Source organism: Haliotis cracherodii, unplaced genomic scaffold (genome assembly GCF_022045235.1).
Source record: "Haliotis cracherodii isolate W230 unplaced genomic scaffold, xgHalCrac1.p SCAF_10, whole genome shotgun sequence".
Lineage (NCBI taxonomy): Eukaryota > Metazoa > Mollusca > Gastropoda > Lepetellida > Haliotidae > Haliotis > Haliotis cracherodii.
This window is the reverse complement of record NW_027266265.1, coordinates 15973061-15992430: the sequence shown is the minus strand read 5'-3', so window position 1 is coordinate 15992430 and position 19370 is coordinate 15973061. Positions and strand designations below refer to the sequence as shown.

The 19370-nt window shown below is 41.5% G+C and overlaps 1 protein-coding gene across 1 annotated transcript; it reads left to right on the top strand.

Annotated features, from left to right (window-relative positions):
• Positions 1 to 1103: 1103 nt before the first annotated feature.
• Positions 1104 to 18856, top strand: LOC139454120 (uncharacterized). Its single transcript, XM_071235641.1, has 6 exons — positions 1104 to 1291; positions 3822 to 4032; positions 6421 to 6608; positions 7944 to 8021; positions 17853 to 17966; positions 18671 to 18856. The coding sequence occupies exons 1-6, from the start codon at positions 1104 to 1106 to the stop codon at positions 18786 to 18788; spliced, it is 897 nt and encodes a 298-aa protein (XP_071091742.1). The 3' UTR covers positions 18789 to 18856.
• Positions 18857 to 19370: the final 514 nt, after the last annotated feature.

Genomic DNA, 19370 nt, shown 5'->3' with positions numbered 1-19370 from the left:
TGATGTAGGTCATGCTAATATCCGCGTTTATGGGCACTTAGCCTGTCTCACAGTCCCTGAACCATATTATTTTCCCTTCCGCGCAGCCCTTACTGTAATGCTGTAGCTCTTTTTGAAAGCAAGTCTAGATGTTCCACGTTCATCTCACTGAAGCTCCTTTTCAATTTAAACAGAGTTAATTGTTTCCATAAAAAAATAATATTTTTGGCGTCTAATCGTAAGTCAAGCCGGAGGCATACAGACGTAATATGATTAGCGTTCCGTGTAAAACATGTAGGCATGGGCCCCGTAACGTTTCGATAACCATGGTTATTGATTTATTGAACAAGACAATAAAAACTGCAGTTTGTATTTTTTCACCTCAGTAAATACAGAATAATGCAATGTTTGTACGTCACTAACATTCGACGGAATCTCTTCTACTGTTGTTTTGCTTTGTTTTGAATAGGGTTGGGATTGTATGATAATCATTTTTAACAACACTACAGACAAAGGCAAATGTCGTTCAGGGCAAAATTTGATATGCAGTCACAATCGTGAGGGGACTGTATGAACTGTCTTCTGAATCAGGGAACTGTCTTCATCTGACAAAGAGTTCATATTCTGGCAGCTGCAGCAGGGAATGGCTTCACGTCAACACACACGCACGCAAACACACGCACGCATCCATCCACCCACGCACGCACGCACGGACCCCTAAAAAACAAAACAAATAAAAAACAGCAACAAACAAAACAACAACAAAAAACCAAATAAAATAAATACAAAAAATAAATAAAATAAAGTAAAAATAAAACAAATAAAATTAATAATAATCTGAAATTATTTCGCTTTGAGCACGATGTAAAGTCATCTGCCATCGAGAAGTGGCGAGTTCGCTGCAGTATTTCGTGACGTCATAGACATATGACGTCACAATCATTCACCCACATCGACAACATTACGATCCAGTCCGTCGTCAGAGTGGGGGCGACGTGTATAAGCTCTTTCATCAGTCCTATGTTCTGTAGGGTGGCGTCAATAATTCGTCACGTGTAAATCCATGTTCAACAGAGTGGCATCAATAATTCGACACCAGTAAATTCCAACGCAGAGATTTGGAAATGGCGTGTCACATGGACCCCGTGTCGACCACGACCTACCAAAAGGACTACCGCGTGGATCAGCTCCTGCCGGCACTCCGGATGACCACGCTGCCCATGTTCCAGCCGGGGAGGGAGGTGTCCACAAACCAGTTGAGGCCTAGCCTCAAGAAGGTGCCTGGACCACCGAGCTCAGTGCTGTTTGCAAGGTAAGAACCTTTGTATAGTGGATCCTTTGCTTGTTTTGGTTTGTTTGTTGTTATACGCCACACTCAGCAATATTCCAGCTATATATAAATAATCGAGTCTGGACCAGACAATCCAGCGATTGACATCATGAGCATCGATCCACGCAATGCTTGTTTTGAGTTTAATGACATCATATTGAAGCCATACATATCCTTTCGATTTTGTTACTACCATAAGGATCCGTGGGGCTTCAGGATAAGATTTAATATCCGTCACCAGCAACTCTATAATACTCGTGGTAAGAGGCGGCTAACTAGATCGGGTGATCAGGCTCGGTTGTTTGCTGTTTGCACATCATCAGTATCCTTATTATGTGGAACGATTCCCATGATGTCAATCACTCGATTATTTACAGACCGCCGTCAAACAGCTGGAACAGTGCTGAGTGCGTCGTTAAACAACAAGAAAATAAACAAACAAATAAACATGTTGTAAATATACTGGCATGGAAGTCGTCATTTTTCTTTACCGTGGCAATCACGATGTTACAGTTCTTTTATGCTGTAATGCCCATTTCTATACAACAACATAACACCGGATCCTATATACCCCTCCCACCCGCCATCCTAATCATCACCCTCCCGTCACCCTCATCACCACCCTCTCCGTGACCCCCATCATCACCCTCTCCGTCATCCTAATCACCACCCTCTCCGTCACCATCATCATCACCCTCTCCGTCACCCTCATCACACACCCTCTCCGTCAACATCATTATCACCCTCTCCGTCACCCTCATCACACACCCTCTCCGTCACCATCATCATCACCCTCTCCGTCACCCTCATCACCACCCTCTCCGTCACCCTCATCACCACCCTCTCCGTCACCCTCATCACCACTCTCTCCGTCACCATCATCACCACCCTCTCCGACCCCTCATCACCACCCTCTCCGTCATCTTCATCATCACCCTCTCCGTCACCCTCATCACCACCCTCTCCGACCCCTCCTCGCCACCGTCACCGTCACCATCATCACACACCCTCCCCGTCACCCTCATGATCATCCTCCAGTCACCCTCATCACCACCCTCTCCGTCACCCTCATCACCACCCTCACCGTCACCCTCATCACCACCCTCTCCGTCACCCTCATCACCACCCTCACCGTCCCTCTCATCACCACCCTCTCCGTCACCCTCACCGTCACCCATCACCACCGTCACCGTCACCCTCATCACCAACATCACCGTCACCCTCATCACCACCCTCACCCTCATGAATATCCTCCCGTCACCCTCATGATCATCCTCTCCTCTCCGTCACCCTCATCACCACCCTCACCGTCACCCTCATCACCACCCTCTCCGTCACCCTCATCACCACCCTCACCGTCACCCTCATCACCACCCTCGCCGTCACCCTTATCATCACCCTCTCCGTCACCCTCATCACCACCCTCACCGTCACCCTCATCACCACCCTCACCGTCACCCTCTTGACCATCCTCCGGTCACCCTCATCACCACCCTCACCGTCACCCTCATCAGCACCCACTCCGCCACCCTCATCACCACCCTCTCCGTCACCGTCATCAGCACCCTCTCCGCCACCCTCATCAGCAACCCCACCGTCACCCTAATCAGCACCCTCTCCGTCACCCTCATCAGCACCCTCTCCGTCACCCTCATCAGCACCCTCTCCGTCACCCTCATCAGCACCCTCTCCGCCACCCTCATCAGCAACCCCACCGTCACCCTCATCACCACCCTCTCCGTCACCCTCATCAGCACCCTGTCCGTCACCCTCATCAGCACCCTGTACGACCCCTCATCACCACCGGCACCGTCATCCTCTCCGTCACCCTCATCACCACCCTCACCGTCACCCTCATCACCACCCTCTCCGTCACCCTCATCACCACCGTCTCCATCACCCTCATCACCACCCTGTCCGTCACCCTCATCACCACCCTCACCGTCACCCTCATCACCAACCTCTCCGTCACCCTCATCACCACCGTCTCCATCACCCTCATCACCAACCTCTCCGTCACCCTCATCACCATCCTCACCGTCACCCTCATCACCACCCTCTCCGTCACCCTCTCCGCCACCCTTATCACCACCGTCTCCGTCGCCCTCTTCATCACCCTCACCCTCATCATCACCCTTATCACACACCCTTCCAGTCATTATTATGCCATTATTATTATCACATTACCACCCTTCTCCTCGCCATCTTTCTCAAGACAGCATTACCACCACCATCATCCTGCCAGTCATCTAATTCGATCCTATGATCCCGGGTTCGGATCCCAAATTCTCCCTGTTTATGATTCTTGGTTTATCAACACCATACACATACTCGTGGATCATCTTCTTCTTCGTAATCATCATCATCATCATCATCATCATCATCATCATCATCACTCATCATCACCCTCATCATCACCACTAATTTCATTAATATGACAATGATTTTCCTTTTCATAATCCTCCATTTGTTATGAAGAACAGTTATAAGTATGCTTGCTTCATTTTGACAGATATGTCCCAAAGGACAAGAAGCCTGTTCTGCCGTCTGATTCAGCTGTCCGACAGTGTCCGCTGGCCAGCGTTGAGTGCCCCAAGACGCGCGTGCTGGCCACCAAGTTGGGCAAGATGGACATGCAGTTGGTGGAGAAGCTGGCCCACAAATGGAGGTGGACGCCCACCTCCCTGGCAGCTACAGAGGATGCACATATTCCCATGCCGCAAGTAAGTACAGTTTGTTAGTTGTTTTTTTTAACGCCAGCTAAAGTGGTCCCCCACCACCCTGGTGGCTTCAGAGGAGGCACATCTTCCCATGCCGCAAGTAGGTACAGTTTGTTAGTTGGTTGTTTAACTCTAGCTGAAGTGGTCCCCCACCACTCTGGTGGCAACAGAGGAGGCACATCTTCCCATGCCGCAAGAAGGTACAGTTTGTTAGTTGGTTGTTTAACTCTAGCTGAAGTGGTCCCCCACCACCCTGGTGGCAACAGAGGAGGCACATCTTCCCATGCCGCAAGTAGGTACAGTTTGTTAGTTGGTTGTTTAACTCTAGCTGAAGTGGTCCCCCACCACCCTGGTGGCAACAGAGGAGGCACATCTTCCCATGCCGCAAGTAGGTACAGTTTGTTAGTTGGTTGTTTAACTCTAGCTGAAGTGGTCCCCCACCACCCTGGTGGCAACAGAGGAGGCACATCTTCCCATGCCGCAAGTAGGTACAGTTTGTTAGTTGGTTGTTTAACTCTAGCTGAAGTGGTCCCCCACCACCCTGGTGGCAACAGAGGAGGCACATCTTCCCATGCCGCAAGTAGGTACAGTTTGTTAGTTGGTTGTTTAACTCCAGCTGAAGTGGACGCCCACCACCCTGGTGGCAACAGAGGAGGCACATCTTCCCATGCCGCAAGTAGGTACAGTTTGTTAGTTGGTTGTTTAACTCCAGCTGAAGTGGACGCCCACCACCCTGGTGGCAACAGAGGAGGCACATCTTCCCATGCCACAAGTAGGTACAGTTTGTTAGTTGGTTGTTTAACTCCAGCTGAAGTGGACGCCCACCACCCTGGTGGCAACAGAGGAGGCACATCTTCCCATGCCACAAGTAGGTACAGTTTGTTAGTTGGTTGTTTAACGCCCCTCTCAACAACATTCCAGCAATATGATGACGCATCTTCCTGTGCCCGAAATAACCTGCCGGACCAATGAAAGTATACACCCGTGTTTGATGGGGTTTAGAAATGAAACAAATAAGAAATGGTAATATATATTATGAGCAGCGATCCACGCCGTCGGGCAGCTAGAAAACGCAATCATCCAAGTCACCGAGGCTGACCACCTGGTCTGTTAAGTCGACCAACTTTGGCTTCTGGGGACCGGTTCTCATCCGGAAACCCCGCGGGGGTACAAATCGCGAGTCTGGTCTTGCCAAGCTTGAGTTGATGAGCAATGGCCCACCGTACGAGGACCAATGACAGGAAGTCCCCGATCCGATTAGGTCTCCTCTTGCAAGCAATGAGAGAATGGGCATATTAATACTGTGCCCTTACTACCTGGATTCCCACAGGTACATCGATATTACAACTGTATCAAAGACGATTCGTTCGGTAGAACAGCACATATACAAATATACAAGCGATCCGTCGTAAATAGCGACTGATGTACCCCTATGTGGGTGTGTGACACGCTATTGAAGTCAGTTTATCCTTCTTAGCGCTTGTCAACCCAATGACACTTGAGTTCCAACCTAATGCAAGATATCTCTTTCATACTCAACACCGGCTCTCCATTTTATACTTCGACAAAGCTATCGACTTTATCTAATGTATGCAAGGGGAAACGTGAAACGTGAAATCACCCTGTGCCGACAATCGACGATCATCCACCATTACTTTCAATCGTTTTATTCTCAATACTGAAACGTCATTAGCCCATAGTACATATATTACACTGTATATGCGGAGAGGCTGTACACGCAAATTACTTTCTAATTGACATGACATGATAAATATACATTGATAAGTTACAAATAATATTTGTATTGACTGATTTTATCAAAGAAACAAAATGATCATCATTTGGATGAACACATTTAAACCGTTTTATGTATGTTTTTCTCAAATCCTGTTTAGTACATCAGAGTCTGATATTCAAATTACATTGCGTGCACAGTCTCATATTTCTTGGTATATTATTGTGCGTCCCGAGTTCAATCATTGATCTACGTGAACCACACCTAAACTGTGACGATGTTTCAAATGTCTTCATGTCGAAATAGCTTTCAGTAGATAAATATGATTTCTATAACTTAGTGTAGCAACATTTACGAGATGATTCGATGAAAGTCCACTATTGAGTCCTGTTCCAGTTCTGGAACGCTCTGGATTAGTGTTTATAGAGAATATCAAGATAATTTTGTTTCGTGAACTTCAGTGAGACATACTTTGACGTAAAGTACATATATACTGCATATTATAGTCCATACCAAACCAATACCTATAAACGCGATAAGCGGACGTTGATACATGCAATATGATAATCTGTTATGATCCCTTGTCACGCGAGATTAGCAAAGCAGTAGGACAGTTTGCATTCAATATCTCGAAAAACACAACTTTGATATTTCAGATAGACACGCGCTTGAAGACGCTGGAAAAGCGCGCGGACATGGTCAAATTTGACGTCAAGCGTTACGATGACCAGCCTCGGATGTGGCAACAAGCGGAAATGTTCGATCGTTACCAGCTTCGACAGCCTGTGGAGAGAGTTGTCTACCCTTACAACAAAGCCGATGACAAGAAGCTGCTGACCAAGAGGTATGCTGACTAGCAAGCCATTGTTTATGCGGTAAAAAGTATCAAAAGTGCTCACAGACTTTTTCATTTGTGCAATTTTGTTTATTATTTATTGTTATGCAAAATGCCCACATCATTGCTCATATCATTGATATCGCGATTCACTGTGTGTACATATATACCATTTCATGATATAAAAGAACGAAGTGAAAAAAAAAATCACAAAATAAAAAATCAAAAAAAATCATTGAACATATTTACAACTTTTGCTGGATATGACGTTTTACATGCGTCATCGAACCACGGGGGAAGATAATTGTGTACATTCTTCATATCTTATATATTTAATTGTGATACATTACCACCACCCATTCTCAACCAAACCTCGTCTCGGAAGTGACGTCACCATCCAGCGACTAACTTAGCAGATTATTTGTCTCGCTTATGCGTTTAATTTGATTGGACGACCAGTTTTAGCAACGAATGTGGTTAAAAACGCTATGGTAGCGAATAGGGCCAGGACCGTTATATAATGGATACATACTACAGGGTCATATAATGGATATATACTACAGGGTCGTTATATAATAGATATATAGTACAGGTTCGTGATATATCGATATATACTACAGGATCACAAATGGATATATACTCCAGTATCATATAATGGATATATACTACAGGGTCGTTATATAATGGATAATTACTACTGGATCATATAATGGGTATATACTACGGGGTCATTATATAATGGATATATACTACAGGGTCGTTATATAATGGATATATACTACAGGATCGTGATATATCGATAAATACTGCAGGATTTTATAATGTATATATACTACAGTGTCGTTTTATAATGGATAATTACTACAGGATCGTTATGTAATGGATATATACTACAGGATCGTTATATAATGGATATATACTACAGGGTCCTTATATATTGATATATATATACTACAGGATCATATAATTAATATATACTACGGGATCATATAATGGATATATACTACAGGGTCGTTATATTATAGATATATACTACAGGATCGTGATATATCGATATATACTACAGGATCATATAATGGATATATACTACGGGATCATATAACGGATATATACTACAGGATCTTTATGCATGTATTATGGATATATACTACAGGATCGTTATATATGGATATATACTTCAGGATCATATGATGGATAGAATTCAATATTCCAGCTATATGACAAACGTAACAGTCCAGGATAGTATATTCTGTTTACTTGACATGAACCATAATAGATAAATACATGTATATATATCATATAAACGCACTTCTTTCTCATATAGAAACTGTACATACATTACAGAGGAAAGGTCGCCACCGACACAGGCAAAGCAGAGAAAATGAGGAAACTCGTGCGACAGGACCAACTTGACTCTGTATAGTAAGTAATCAAGGTCATCTATGTGTCATCGTGTGGCAGGTGTAAACCCTGTACGATGTTTTATTATCATTCTTCAGTGTCTGCTATTCTGTGTTTTACTTTAAGGTATTATTAGTGAGGATAATAGTTGATAGTTTATAAATAGTTTAAATGTAGTTCATGTGTCCCTGTTTACCAAACCCAAGCCATGACGCGCTCGACTGATTGGCCACGCTGACCCGCCAAGTTAACCCTTTGTCTCACAGCATGTACTCAGTCTGCAAACACTCTCTGCACAGACAAGTTGACAGCAAACCATTTTAATCAGGTGAGTTTACTATGTTTATGTGTGTTTTTGTTATATGTTATTGCAGATAAATGTTGCGGAACATTAAACCTGTACAATTAGTACACTAAAAGTGTTTAATACTATCTAAATCTCAGCTATAACCTATTTACGTAATTCTGGTGAACTAGCCTTATAAATTGAAAGCTTTTGTAATTACTAATATGACCTTTCCATCTCTTTATTCTTGTATGAATGAGTCAGGTGTTTTTTTACGGAATACGACATGTTTTAAATGTTTTTGTTCTGGGTAATATACCATATGTAATATAGGGATACGGGAGGAAGTCTTACCACTGTACTTGATGAATTGGGAAGGTACACCTTATATCTACTGTATGTTGTGAAATCTATATCCTACTGGATAAAATTGTTGTCCATGCCATAGGTACCCCAGAATTTGTTGCACGGCGCCATGCTCGATGCTTCATTTGTTTGAGAAAGATGCATGGAGATGAGTAATAGTTGGAACGATGTAAACAAACTTTTAAAAAACTTCATTTTTGTCTTCATCCATAATGATATGCGTACATTCGAAATACATAATTAATTATTAACATATTTTTTAAAACATTCCTGAGTGTAAATTATACACTAAACACGTTTGTATTATTCGGGCACAATCGTCAGAGAGAATCACGCTCTGTCCTAGACTGCTTTGCCTGCCTTTGAGCGCTTGCGCTCCTCGTCTGGAGGCGCTGGGAGGTTGAATCTAGCCCTATTCGACCTATTTCCCCAATTATCATATCGCTATGCAGAAACGTTGACACACTGGAGAGAGGTATTAAAGTACTCATGGAAATGAAAAAAAAACCCTGTTTTGCTGGATTTAATAATCGACACAAAGCATTACGTAGATGTAAATACGAAATAACAAAACAACTTGAAAAGTTCTAGTCTGTATTTGCTAGTTTTATCTTAGTGCTCAATACAAAATGTACTTAGCGGGAGGTAATTTGTAGGTACTTTCAACATTCAAAAATAAAACTAAGTCCAAATTGACATGGCAGAAACAGGCTATAGGCATTATGTAAAGAGACATAAAAACCTTTGATACGCTGTATTTGTGCCAAGGCCCAATTGAGTTGTTTGAATATTTATATATTTTGTATATAAACTTATTTATTTAAAATCTAAGATCGAAAAAAAAGTTTTTTTCATTCCCGTGAGTACTTTAGCACTTTTGGCCAGCGTGAATAATTGACGTGTCAGGCTACAGGAGTAAACATATTGCGTTAGGGAGGTAACTCTCATAGATAAGAATTCTTCATGGTTAAAAATAACAAACGCATTCACAACATCGTGGGTTTCAATTGTAAAAGATAGAAATGAAAAAATAATTTTAACTTTACCGCTGTAGATATATCAATGTCAACAGTATCATGTATACCATTATGATTGTTTTTTTAAATGATTTTTCAACCCTATTGCTGAAGATAACCTGAAAGGAGCGTCACATTGTTATGTTTGAAGCTCATTTCTAGTTATTATCACCAATGGCAACAAGTCACAAAACGGCGACCAACCATGTTTTCACGTTGTGGTCAAAGGGAGATAATCGTGTGGACTGGGTTCCAAGCTCCTTCCCAGCGCGTGACACCTTCGTTACACTCTCGGTAGTTTAGAGAGCTCCGCGAACGGGCCATCGCTGTGAGGAGCTTGACTGGGTTCGTGTCGGGTGAGAGCGCTAAACTTGTGTCCAAACAGTGTCTCCTTTGTGCAAACTCCTTTTATCGCATGCTTTGTCACCGAGTCCTAACAAAAGCTCTAAGCAGTGTTTTAGTTACCTCAGACTCTGCACACTGTATGCTACCTATGTCAAAGGGAAATAATTCTTATAGGCGTACCGCAGTTATCCCCCTTGGGATTTCGTTGCACGCTTTGTGAAGAGCCGCCGTTTGGAGCTTCAAGCTCCTTCCCAGCGCGTGACACCTTCGTTACACTCTCGGTAACATCGCTGCCACCAGTGTGGGCGCGGCCATTTCAAGAATCTTGAAATTTGCCCTCCAACCCCATATGTAGTAACGTTTATACTTTTGTTTATGTCTCTGGGAATGCCATCATATTTCAATTTGAAAAGGTTTACGACTGACCATGTTTTCCAGATGAATTCACTTTGTTGTTTTGATAATCGGATTGGTTCGAGATTGCAGACTAACGGAAAATCAACCAACTTCTCCCTTACATTCTTACTATATCAATAACACGATAGTTTTAATGAAACAGAAATTCAAATTGACAAACGTAGAAAGTAATTTAGCAGCGATAAGTGTATTCGGCGTCACGACAGTCGTCACTTGTTTGTAAACATAACGGTCATTCGGTTGCGAGTTCAACTCCAAGCATGGTTGTGGCCACCTATTCACAGTGGGGAGTTTTGACTGGTGGCAGCGATAGTATAGAGAGCTCCGGGAACGTACTATCGCTGTGAGGAGCTTGTTGGAGCTTATATAAAGGGACATAACTGCATCTAGCCCTCCTTAACTGGTTCCCTGTCGTTTTTCCGCAACTATACCAAGCAGAAAAGGAATACCAGTTCAATCTCTTTCTTAGTTGCCTCCCTTTGACCACAAACGAAAATCACTCGATTCGCCTCGCAATTGTTTTTACTTTATAGGCGTACTTTATAGAGCCGAGTGACATTGTAGATCTAGACTTGTGTAGTCCTGTCATCAGCTCCACTTCCCTTCCTTTCAAAGAAACATTCGGGGAAACAAGCTAAACTATATTTGTAAGGAAATTGACTGGAAGATCGTGTGTAGTTATCTCCCTTTGACCGCAAATAGACATGCTCGTCGTATTGTGATTTATACGTTTTCACGCACGCGCTCGCACACACACACACACACACACAGGCGGTTGATACGTTGAAAGATCTAACATTGTTTTCAACAATGGAGCAACATTCAAAGCGGGAAGGCTTTATGGGAGAGTAAAATTAAGATATCAATGAATAGAGTAAATATGTGCTAAACAACCTGAAGAGTATCTAGTAAATATAAGGAGTCAGATATTTATAAAATGCTTAATTCCGTTGTGGAAATCATAACTTATGTATTGAGTCTGTGGACGATGGGAAAATATTTGGTAAGAAGAAAGATTGTTTATATTGTGAAAATGTTTATTATTGAAGAACATTTTCTGTTGATCTGTCCTTTGTATGAGAATTTTATAGTTGTGAAAAGACATTTTAACGTTATTAATGCCATTTGTAGGAACAATTAAGCATGGAAACTAGGTGACATATTTTAATGGATTGAAAAACACTTAATACCATTTGCTGATGATTTACATCTAGAGTAATGTATTGCGGGGACAAAGGCGGGCCCAATATTACACCAATTGTTTGTGAATTAGGGGCAGGATAGCATACATTTCAGAAATAAAACCATGATTATAAAATGTTCATGTTCTGCACAATTCATTATTACTTAACTTATTATTCCTTTTCATATGTTTCAGGGTGTACAATTATTACTCTTGAATATACTGTTTGTCAACATTTCACATCCACATGGAGCCCCCAGTGATGACAAGAGCCGTCATGTGAGGAACGACACAGATCGTACCCACCAACACCCGCTTCTGATGATTCTTGGAAGTCACCTTTGACACGTTCATTGTGACATTTCCAATGTTGAATATTTCTACTGAGCATGGCCGTTCTTATCACGTCATCTAACATACCTCACATATTTTGTGTTATCATGTGGTGCCAAGTAGACTTCTGTGTCAGCATCCTGTGGAACTACGGGCTGTTTTGTGATTTCATGTGTTTCATTTATGTACTTGTTTATTTAGATAAAAGGTTATCAAATAAAAATACTCAGTCAGGTTTAGCTATTTATGTGACGACAGCGCTTGGTTGTGGTGTGTATTTGTTAAGATTTGCCGTGCACTGCTGCCATGATATAGCTGAAAAGCGCCGTTAAACCAAACTCACTCATTTGTCTTCCAGTGAGCTATGATGGGAGGGATTGCCTGTCAGCATAGTTACTGGCAATCCAGGATAAGTAGAATCAACTCACGAAACGTATTTGAGACAAGTAGACGGTGCATGGGAGTTTGGTGCAGGTCATGACCATGCTCACGTCTATGCCGACACGAACATATCCCTCAACTTAACTATTTCAGAGATGAGATATTCCGCTTTGTATGCCACGGTATAGTTTGGCATATTAGATATTTATTATTTCATTCGACTGTTGGACCCCATGTGCTTGTTTATGAGCAGATGTTTCAGTTTGGAAGTCCCGATTTGTTCAGCGATTTTTGTTTCTCTTTTGGTCAAAGTCAGGTTTTACTCTCTACTCCACTGAGGCTCATTTGATGGGGGACTCAATACAGGATTAGAGGAACAAACACAATGGAACCGCTGTCCAAAGAGAGAAACTCTTGGATCAGCTGTCAAATATTGAAGAATGTGTCCGGCCATCTACTCTTGACAGAAATCGAGTATGACATGAAAAGTAATGTACCCCACTACAGGAAACCACCCGAGAAGAACTTGGTTGATGCTCATGATATTGGACCAGACTCGATTATTTACAGATCGCCGTCATACAGCTGAGTGCGGCGTTAAATCTTATCCAAGTAAGTTCGTCGTCCTTTCAACTAGCAAGAAACCCAATAGAGTAGAAGGAGAGATACACACTGTTTTTACAGAAGGTTGTGGGAGGAAGGGGTTTAACGTCGCGTCCAAGATTGTTGCACTTATATAGCGACGTGCATGTGTCTGCTTGTACTAGTCCGGACTGATGCCGATTGATAGTGCCGCCGCATGAATACCCCACGCAGACACAGTATACTGACTCCGAGCCTTTAGCCCCTTGATGCTGAGCGCCAGACAAGTACCATCTTTTAACGTCTTTTGATCGAACCCCGGGCCCTTAGACCACGGAGGCGGTTTGGGAGAAAAGGAACAAGTGGACTTGAGGAGCGCTGAAGCAAAACAATGACTTACGTTTGTGTGTCTTGAAACCAAACTCACTTCTATATAGTGTCCCAGTGTCTGCCAACACATCCTAAGCGATCAAAGAAAGAAACACAATACAACAAAGCATAGGAGGGCGAATGCCGTTATTAAACAAGTAGCTGACACAGAAGTCGTCACATACTGAACTGGAGCCAGTTTACAAAATATGATTAAAGTCAAATCAGCTGTTCAGAATGGCCAATATTGGAAATTTCAACTGGCGAAAGGTCCCACAAGAAACCATGAAAAGCGGATCTGTGTCGTTCCTCACATGGTGCCTCCATCCTGAAAAGTTAAATGGACATGATAAATATGTATGTTTTTATGTCGGAAATATATATACAAACAATATGTTATTAATGAATTTGATATGGTAAATTGATAAATATACGAAGATAAAATGAATTAGAGCCCATGGCAACTATTGCAAACGAATTTCTATGCCCTTGTGGAAATAGTATTTCAATCTTAAAAAGAAAAAAACCCGTCAATACATAAGTAAAGATTTCCAACACAAATTCTGGCAAGATGTTTTCAGTCTAAGCTGCATAGCGAATGACAAAATCACCAACAAAAAGATTTCAAGCTTTTCGTTACATGGCATGAATCAAGTCATTTACATGAATTCAACGCACTATCTTAAATTGTCAAAGAAGTTATTAACGTACTGAAAAATGACGAATTTGTTTCAATAAATAACGAATAGACAAATCTATGTTATGCAATAGCACGTCTTTTAAGGTTGAAAGACAGCAAGTTTGTTTATCAAATGTGTTAACACGATTTAACCATTAAACAACTTAGCCACGAAATTGAAATCTAAATTACCACCATAACATGAAAACCTCTCCATGTTTCAACTGTAGCAATCAATGCCGCATTGACAACAAAACTAGAAACTGTTAGTATCAAATTTTACATCCCATTATTACAACACAATCGTTTTTTATACCAAATAGGAATATCTGCAGACAATAAACGTTACTTCTGCAATGACGAATATGAGACGTTGGAGCTATGATTGTCAAAGTTAGAGATTTGATTAATGAAATTCAAACTTGGTATGAAACACAAATAGATACTGGTGTTGGGAGTTATGACTTTTCTACTTGGAGACCCTGCCCAGAGCTTTCTATTTAATCACTTATTCAGAACTATGAAGTATATATATATACCATTCAGCTACAGAAAAATGATTAGACATCTATATTATGGGTGTGATAACGCATCATTTCAAACAAAACATTGTCTATCTGTCGCTTCAATAGGATAAACATTTGAAAGGAAGAGACTTCGTATAGCTCGTTTGATGTGCTGCCATACATTCAAGGCCATCTATTTGACATTCCAGTATGTTCATTTGTTCACATTTCAATTCTGAATCTAGAACTTTGTCAAAACTCAAAGGGACCACTAATTTTATTTCGTTATAACCCGCAGTTCGTTATATGCATATATACAGCAAATTGCCGGGACCAAGAAATAAGTTCGTTATAAGCGTGTTCGTTATAAACGTAGTTTCCTGTAGTGCCGTATAGCTTGAGAAAGCTGCTTTTTGATTGGCTTATGTCGACTTCTTGTTGGTCATTTCATTGATCGGTCAATGTTCGCGAAAGGTCGTTCTGACGTGATCCGTAATGTCATGTCCTCAGATTTTTGTTCAGCGGTAGCGAGCCCTAAGATCTGATTTTAATGAGATTGGGGCTTCCAGCACCCTGATATCACGAAAAGATTCCAGACCCATGTTCAAACAATATTGCTAACAAATAAATCCTACACATATTTTGCCTTCCGCTTTATTAATTGAGAGCAAAATATAAAAAAAACCAAACAAGTTCTGGGGTACCTTTAAATGGCATGGACAACAATTTTATCCAGTAAGATATACTTTTCATAACATATAATAGAAATAACGGGTACCTTCCTAATTCACCGAGTGTTGCATCATTGCTTGTGTTGTGAAAGCCTTGTGATATGGAAAAGGTGCTTACCTTACAGAGTAAGCGTGATGATGGGGGATCGAGATCGTGTTAGCTTCGGTTGGTTTCGTCCGTTGTCTTTGCTGTCTAGTCTCAATCTGTCAATTGTCACCTGTCAGATTTGGCGGGTAAATTGATCACGTGCCTCGATCACACCCGGAAACATACGATTAACATCGGGTGGCCAATCCGATGTTACCCAATGTACGAGTGTGGAAGCACCAATCACTACACTTGTATTACTAGAAATGCCTAGACTTTGTTTACAAAAAACTGTATTTACATTGAGCTTATCTGGCTTTCTTAGCTTGTTGTGTAGACAGATTCTCCCCAACTCAGAATAGGTGTGAAATACCGGAACATACCGAGATATGTATATGCAGATACAGTTTCTAAAATATGTCCGTCATAGTTTCATTATGAATCTCTTACAAGTACATTCATGCATATGATAAATAGGTACCAGGTTATTTGGTGCATGTGTACTTATATAATAGTAGACATAGTTATACATGATGAGTTGGTGTGACATTTGACAAGTACACACAAATAGACTCTACGTGCCTGTGGGTGAGACTGGGGTGTCTTCCCATCTACGATGTCGCAACGTTCCAGAGTAATATCTGATATATAACATATATTTTTATGACGAAAACTACAGCTATACTATTTACATACATTTTATTGGGGTCACGGATGAACCAGTCGATTCGCTGAGCAGAGTTGCGTCCCTTGGGCACGCCAGAAACCTATGATTGTGGGTTCGAATCCCGGTTCGCCCCGATTATGATTCTAGGTTTGGCAGCACCATACCCGTGCTCATGGGTTTCACCGAAGTGGTAAACGTCTGAGACCTAAATCACTTCGGGCTTCCCCCCTACATTAAGCTGACACGCAGCGATATAACTGGAATACTGTTAAAAGCTGCGTTAAATCCAACTCATCCACCACACATACACTTTATAATATTACTCCCGTATATTACATAGAGTATATTACCAAGAACTAATCACCCAAGCATTAAAAACATAACCTATTCCGTTAAACAAAACCTACACTCTTGTCTCTATCACAAGAATAAAGTGATAGAAAAGTTATAATTACGAAAGCTGACAATTTATAAGCCTAGTTTAACATAATTACTTGAATAGATTATAGCTGAGATATTGAGAATATTAAACACTTTTAGTTGACTAATAGTACAGGTTTAGTGTACTGCAACATTTATCTGCAATAACATACAATACAAATATGTATAGACAGTAAACTCACCTGATTCCAATGGTTTGCTGTCAACTTGTCCGTGCAGAGAAGGTTTGCAGACTGAGTACATGCATGCTGGGAGACAAAGGGTTAACTTTGAGGGATAGCTTGGCCAATCAGTTGAGCAGGTCATGGCTTGGGTTTGTTTGAGGCTTGAAACAATGAAGGACACATGAACTATATTTAAACTATTTATAAACGATAAACTATTACAATCACTCATTATACATAAAAGATAAACACGGAATAGCAGACACTGCATAATAATGATATAATATAGTACATGGGTTTATTTATTTATAACACCAACTTTCTGCTGGGAAATATAGCTTAATAAACCTAGTCTGTACATTAATATGAATATTCTTAAAGTAAATCCATTGTAGATAATGCACTAACTGACCGCCCTATTCAAGACATTTTATATTTCACATATGTGGCTAGACCCACTGTCACTCCAGCTGTGAGCCAGGGTCCATTGTGCAAGTCTACATAGCCAGGCTGACAGAAAGGGCCGCTCCCTCAGGGAACCGGTGATTCGTGTGCTAACTTCACGTCACGGGGTCGTATATACTAGTATATGTTTTTAGTTTATTAAAACAAATGTTTCGCCTAATATACATGCCCCGATTATTAGAAAGATAGTTTTTGTTTGACGCAGTTGAGGGTGTGGATAGTTAGTGATAACGTTATAGATAAGCACACAGTCTGAAATACAGCTGGTATCAATTGAAAGTCACATGTCGATATTGGACAACTGCCAATAACGGGTAGAGATATGCTTCTGATTTGTCAATTCCAGGAGATCTCTGGTGATGTTCGCATGGTGGGTTTTAGAAAGAAATATATTGTTGTACATATATCTGCAGTGATTGTTATATATGTGTATATCTATTGAGGTCTGGGTGATGGCGTACAAATTAGTTTGTTTCGGTTCGGCATTTTTTCAGCCATATGCACAGAAAGATACTGTATGTATCGCATGTAAAAAAACCCGAGTTACTACAGACATATATGCTACTCAGAAGAAGTTAAGAACACCCTTTTTTAAAATTACTATAATTGATCTGTCACGATTCGGGGGCACATGCAACACAGCCTTCCAATTGAGGGTGCTCTTTAACTTGTTTTGAGTAGTATAGTACCGAGGAGTTTTTCCAAATGAAGATATATTTCATTTATGCATAGTATGTAAGAAATATGTATGATATAGTTATTCACATATACATATTACGTTTTTATTAGTTTAACTGTAGATTGAAGTTGTGACATCAGATGTTATCTTGCAGTGTCCGTCATTGTCCGGGCTATGCCGGATTTGTTCCTCGGGTGCCACCGGCAGATCACTTGACTAAGCGAGTAGCCAATCCCAGCATGGTTAGCACAATGAAGGCGAACAACAGGTATAGTTGTTATTGCGTTTGTTTGATCAGGACGCGCCAAAACACCCTTATCTGTCCATCACGCTGTGCACGGGTGGTGTCGACGTATAGGGTTACCATATGTGAATTGATACAACGAAAGAAATATATCATATTCATACCTTTTTCGTGTAATATCATTATGAACATCTTCGGAATGAGGCTTAAGGGACCGCGGTTATTAATTACAGGGAAATATATTTGGATGACCCTCCCCCTGTCCTTGCACATATTTTTCAAGATCCACGATTCACGATAATTATTATTTTTTAAGACCCTCCCCTAGAGACTGACAAAGTCCTTGGTTTTAAATTATACATTTATATACCGCAGGTATCCAGATACTAGTATCTGCTCAAATGCACAAACCGACCAGTGGACCCCCCCCCCCCCCCCCCCCCCCCCCCCCACACACACACACACACCCTCCCTCTGATCCACCAACCCACCTTGTAAAAATTGACCGGTCCCTAACAGAAACCATGACTTAAACATCCTTATCCATAACATAAGTCGTTTCCATCCAAATGCTTCACTGTTGTCAAATAAAGTCTTGGTTTTCAGGTAAAAAACCACTTTACTTCTTCCTATCAAAGTTAGATATCACATATTGTATATATTATAGAATGCATATCTCTCTCTATTAACAGGACAATGCATTTGATTGCCATGCTTCCATTTCATAGGGAAGTTTCACGCGAAGAATTGATAAAGAGACAGTTTGCGATCATAGGTCAGTTCGCAAAATCGGTGACCTTGACCTTTCCATTCAACCCCTACAACAAGGTCGGGGCCGATGAGTAGCAATTCTGAGTGAGATGACCACAGCCAAGGACAACTTCGGGCTAAGTTCTGCATTTAAACAGCTATTTATGCATATTTGTATATTTCTTGAAGGTTATTAAAATTATTTCAAAAGCACATCCTGTCTTTGATGCATTGGGGATTGGCACCCTCATGGCCGTTGGGGGGAGCATCCTATATAAGGCTTCGAGTGTGTTTCGCCATACAGAGTTTCGTCTCTTTGGTGTGCCAGAACCCCATGATCGTGTGTTCAAATCCCAGATTCGCCCTGATTATGATTGTTTGGTTTGTCAGCAACAGAGCCGTGGTGGTCGGTTTCACTAAAGTCGTAGAATACACATTACCAGCCGTCAAATAACACAGAAGTACTGACTGTCCAAGGCGGCGTTAAACCCGACTCGCTCACTTTAACCACTGGCCAAAATAATGATTAATATAGCCAGAGACCATATATGGTCTCTGATATAGCATAGTCACGCGACGTCTAATTGTATATGGTAAAAGTACTCATCGAGCATTTATTGCAAAGCGATAGAGCCTCTGACCCGAGCTCGGAAGGTTGGTGGTTCGGTCCCCGGACGC

Bases quoted from the DNA above. Each gene is read 5' to 3' on its own strand.
- LOC139454120 (XM_071235641.1), top strand. From the start codon at position 1,104: ATGGCGTGTCACATGGACCCCGTGTCGACCACGACCTACCAAAAGGAC. The intron at 1,292-3,821 runs GTAAGAACCTTT...TCATTTTGACAG, and splicing joins AGCTCAGTGCTGTTTGCAAG to ATATGTCCCAAAGGACAAGA. The intron at 6,609-7,943 runs GTATGCTGACTA...CATACATTACAG, and splicing joins AAGAAGCTGCTGACCAAGAG to AGGAAAGGTCGCCACCGACA.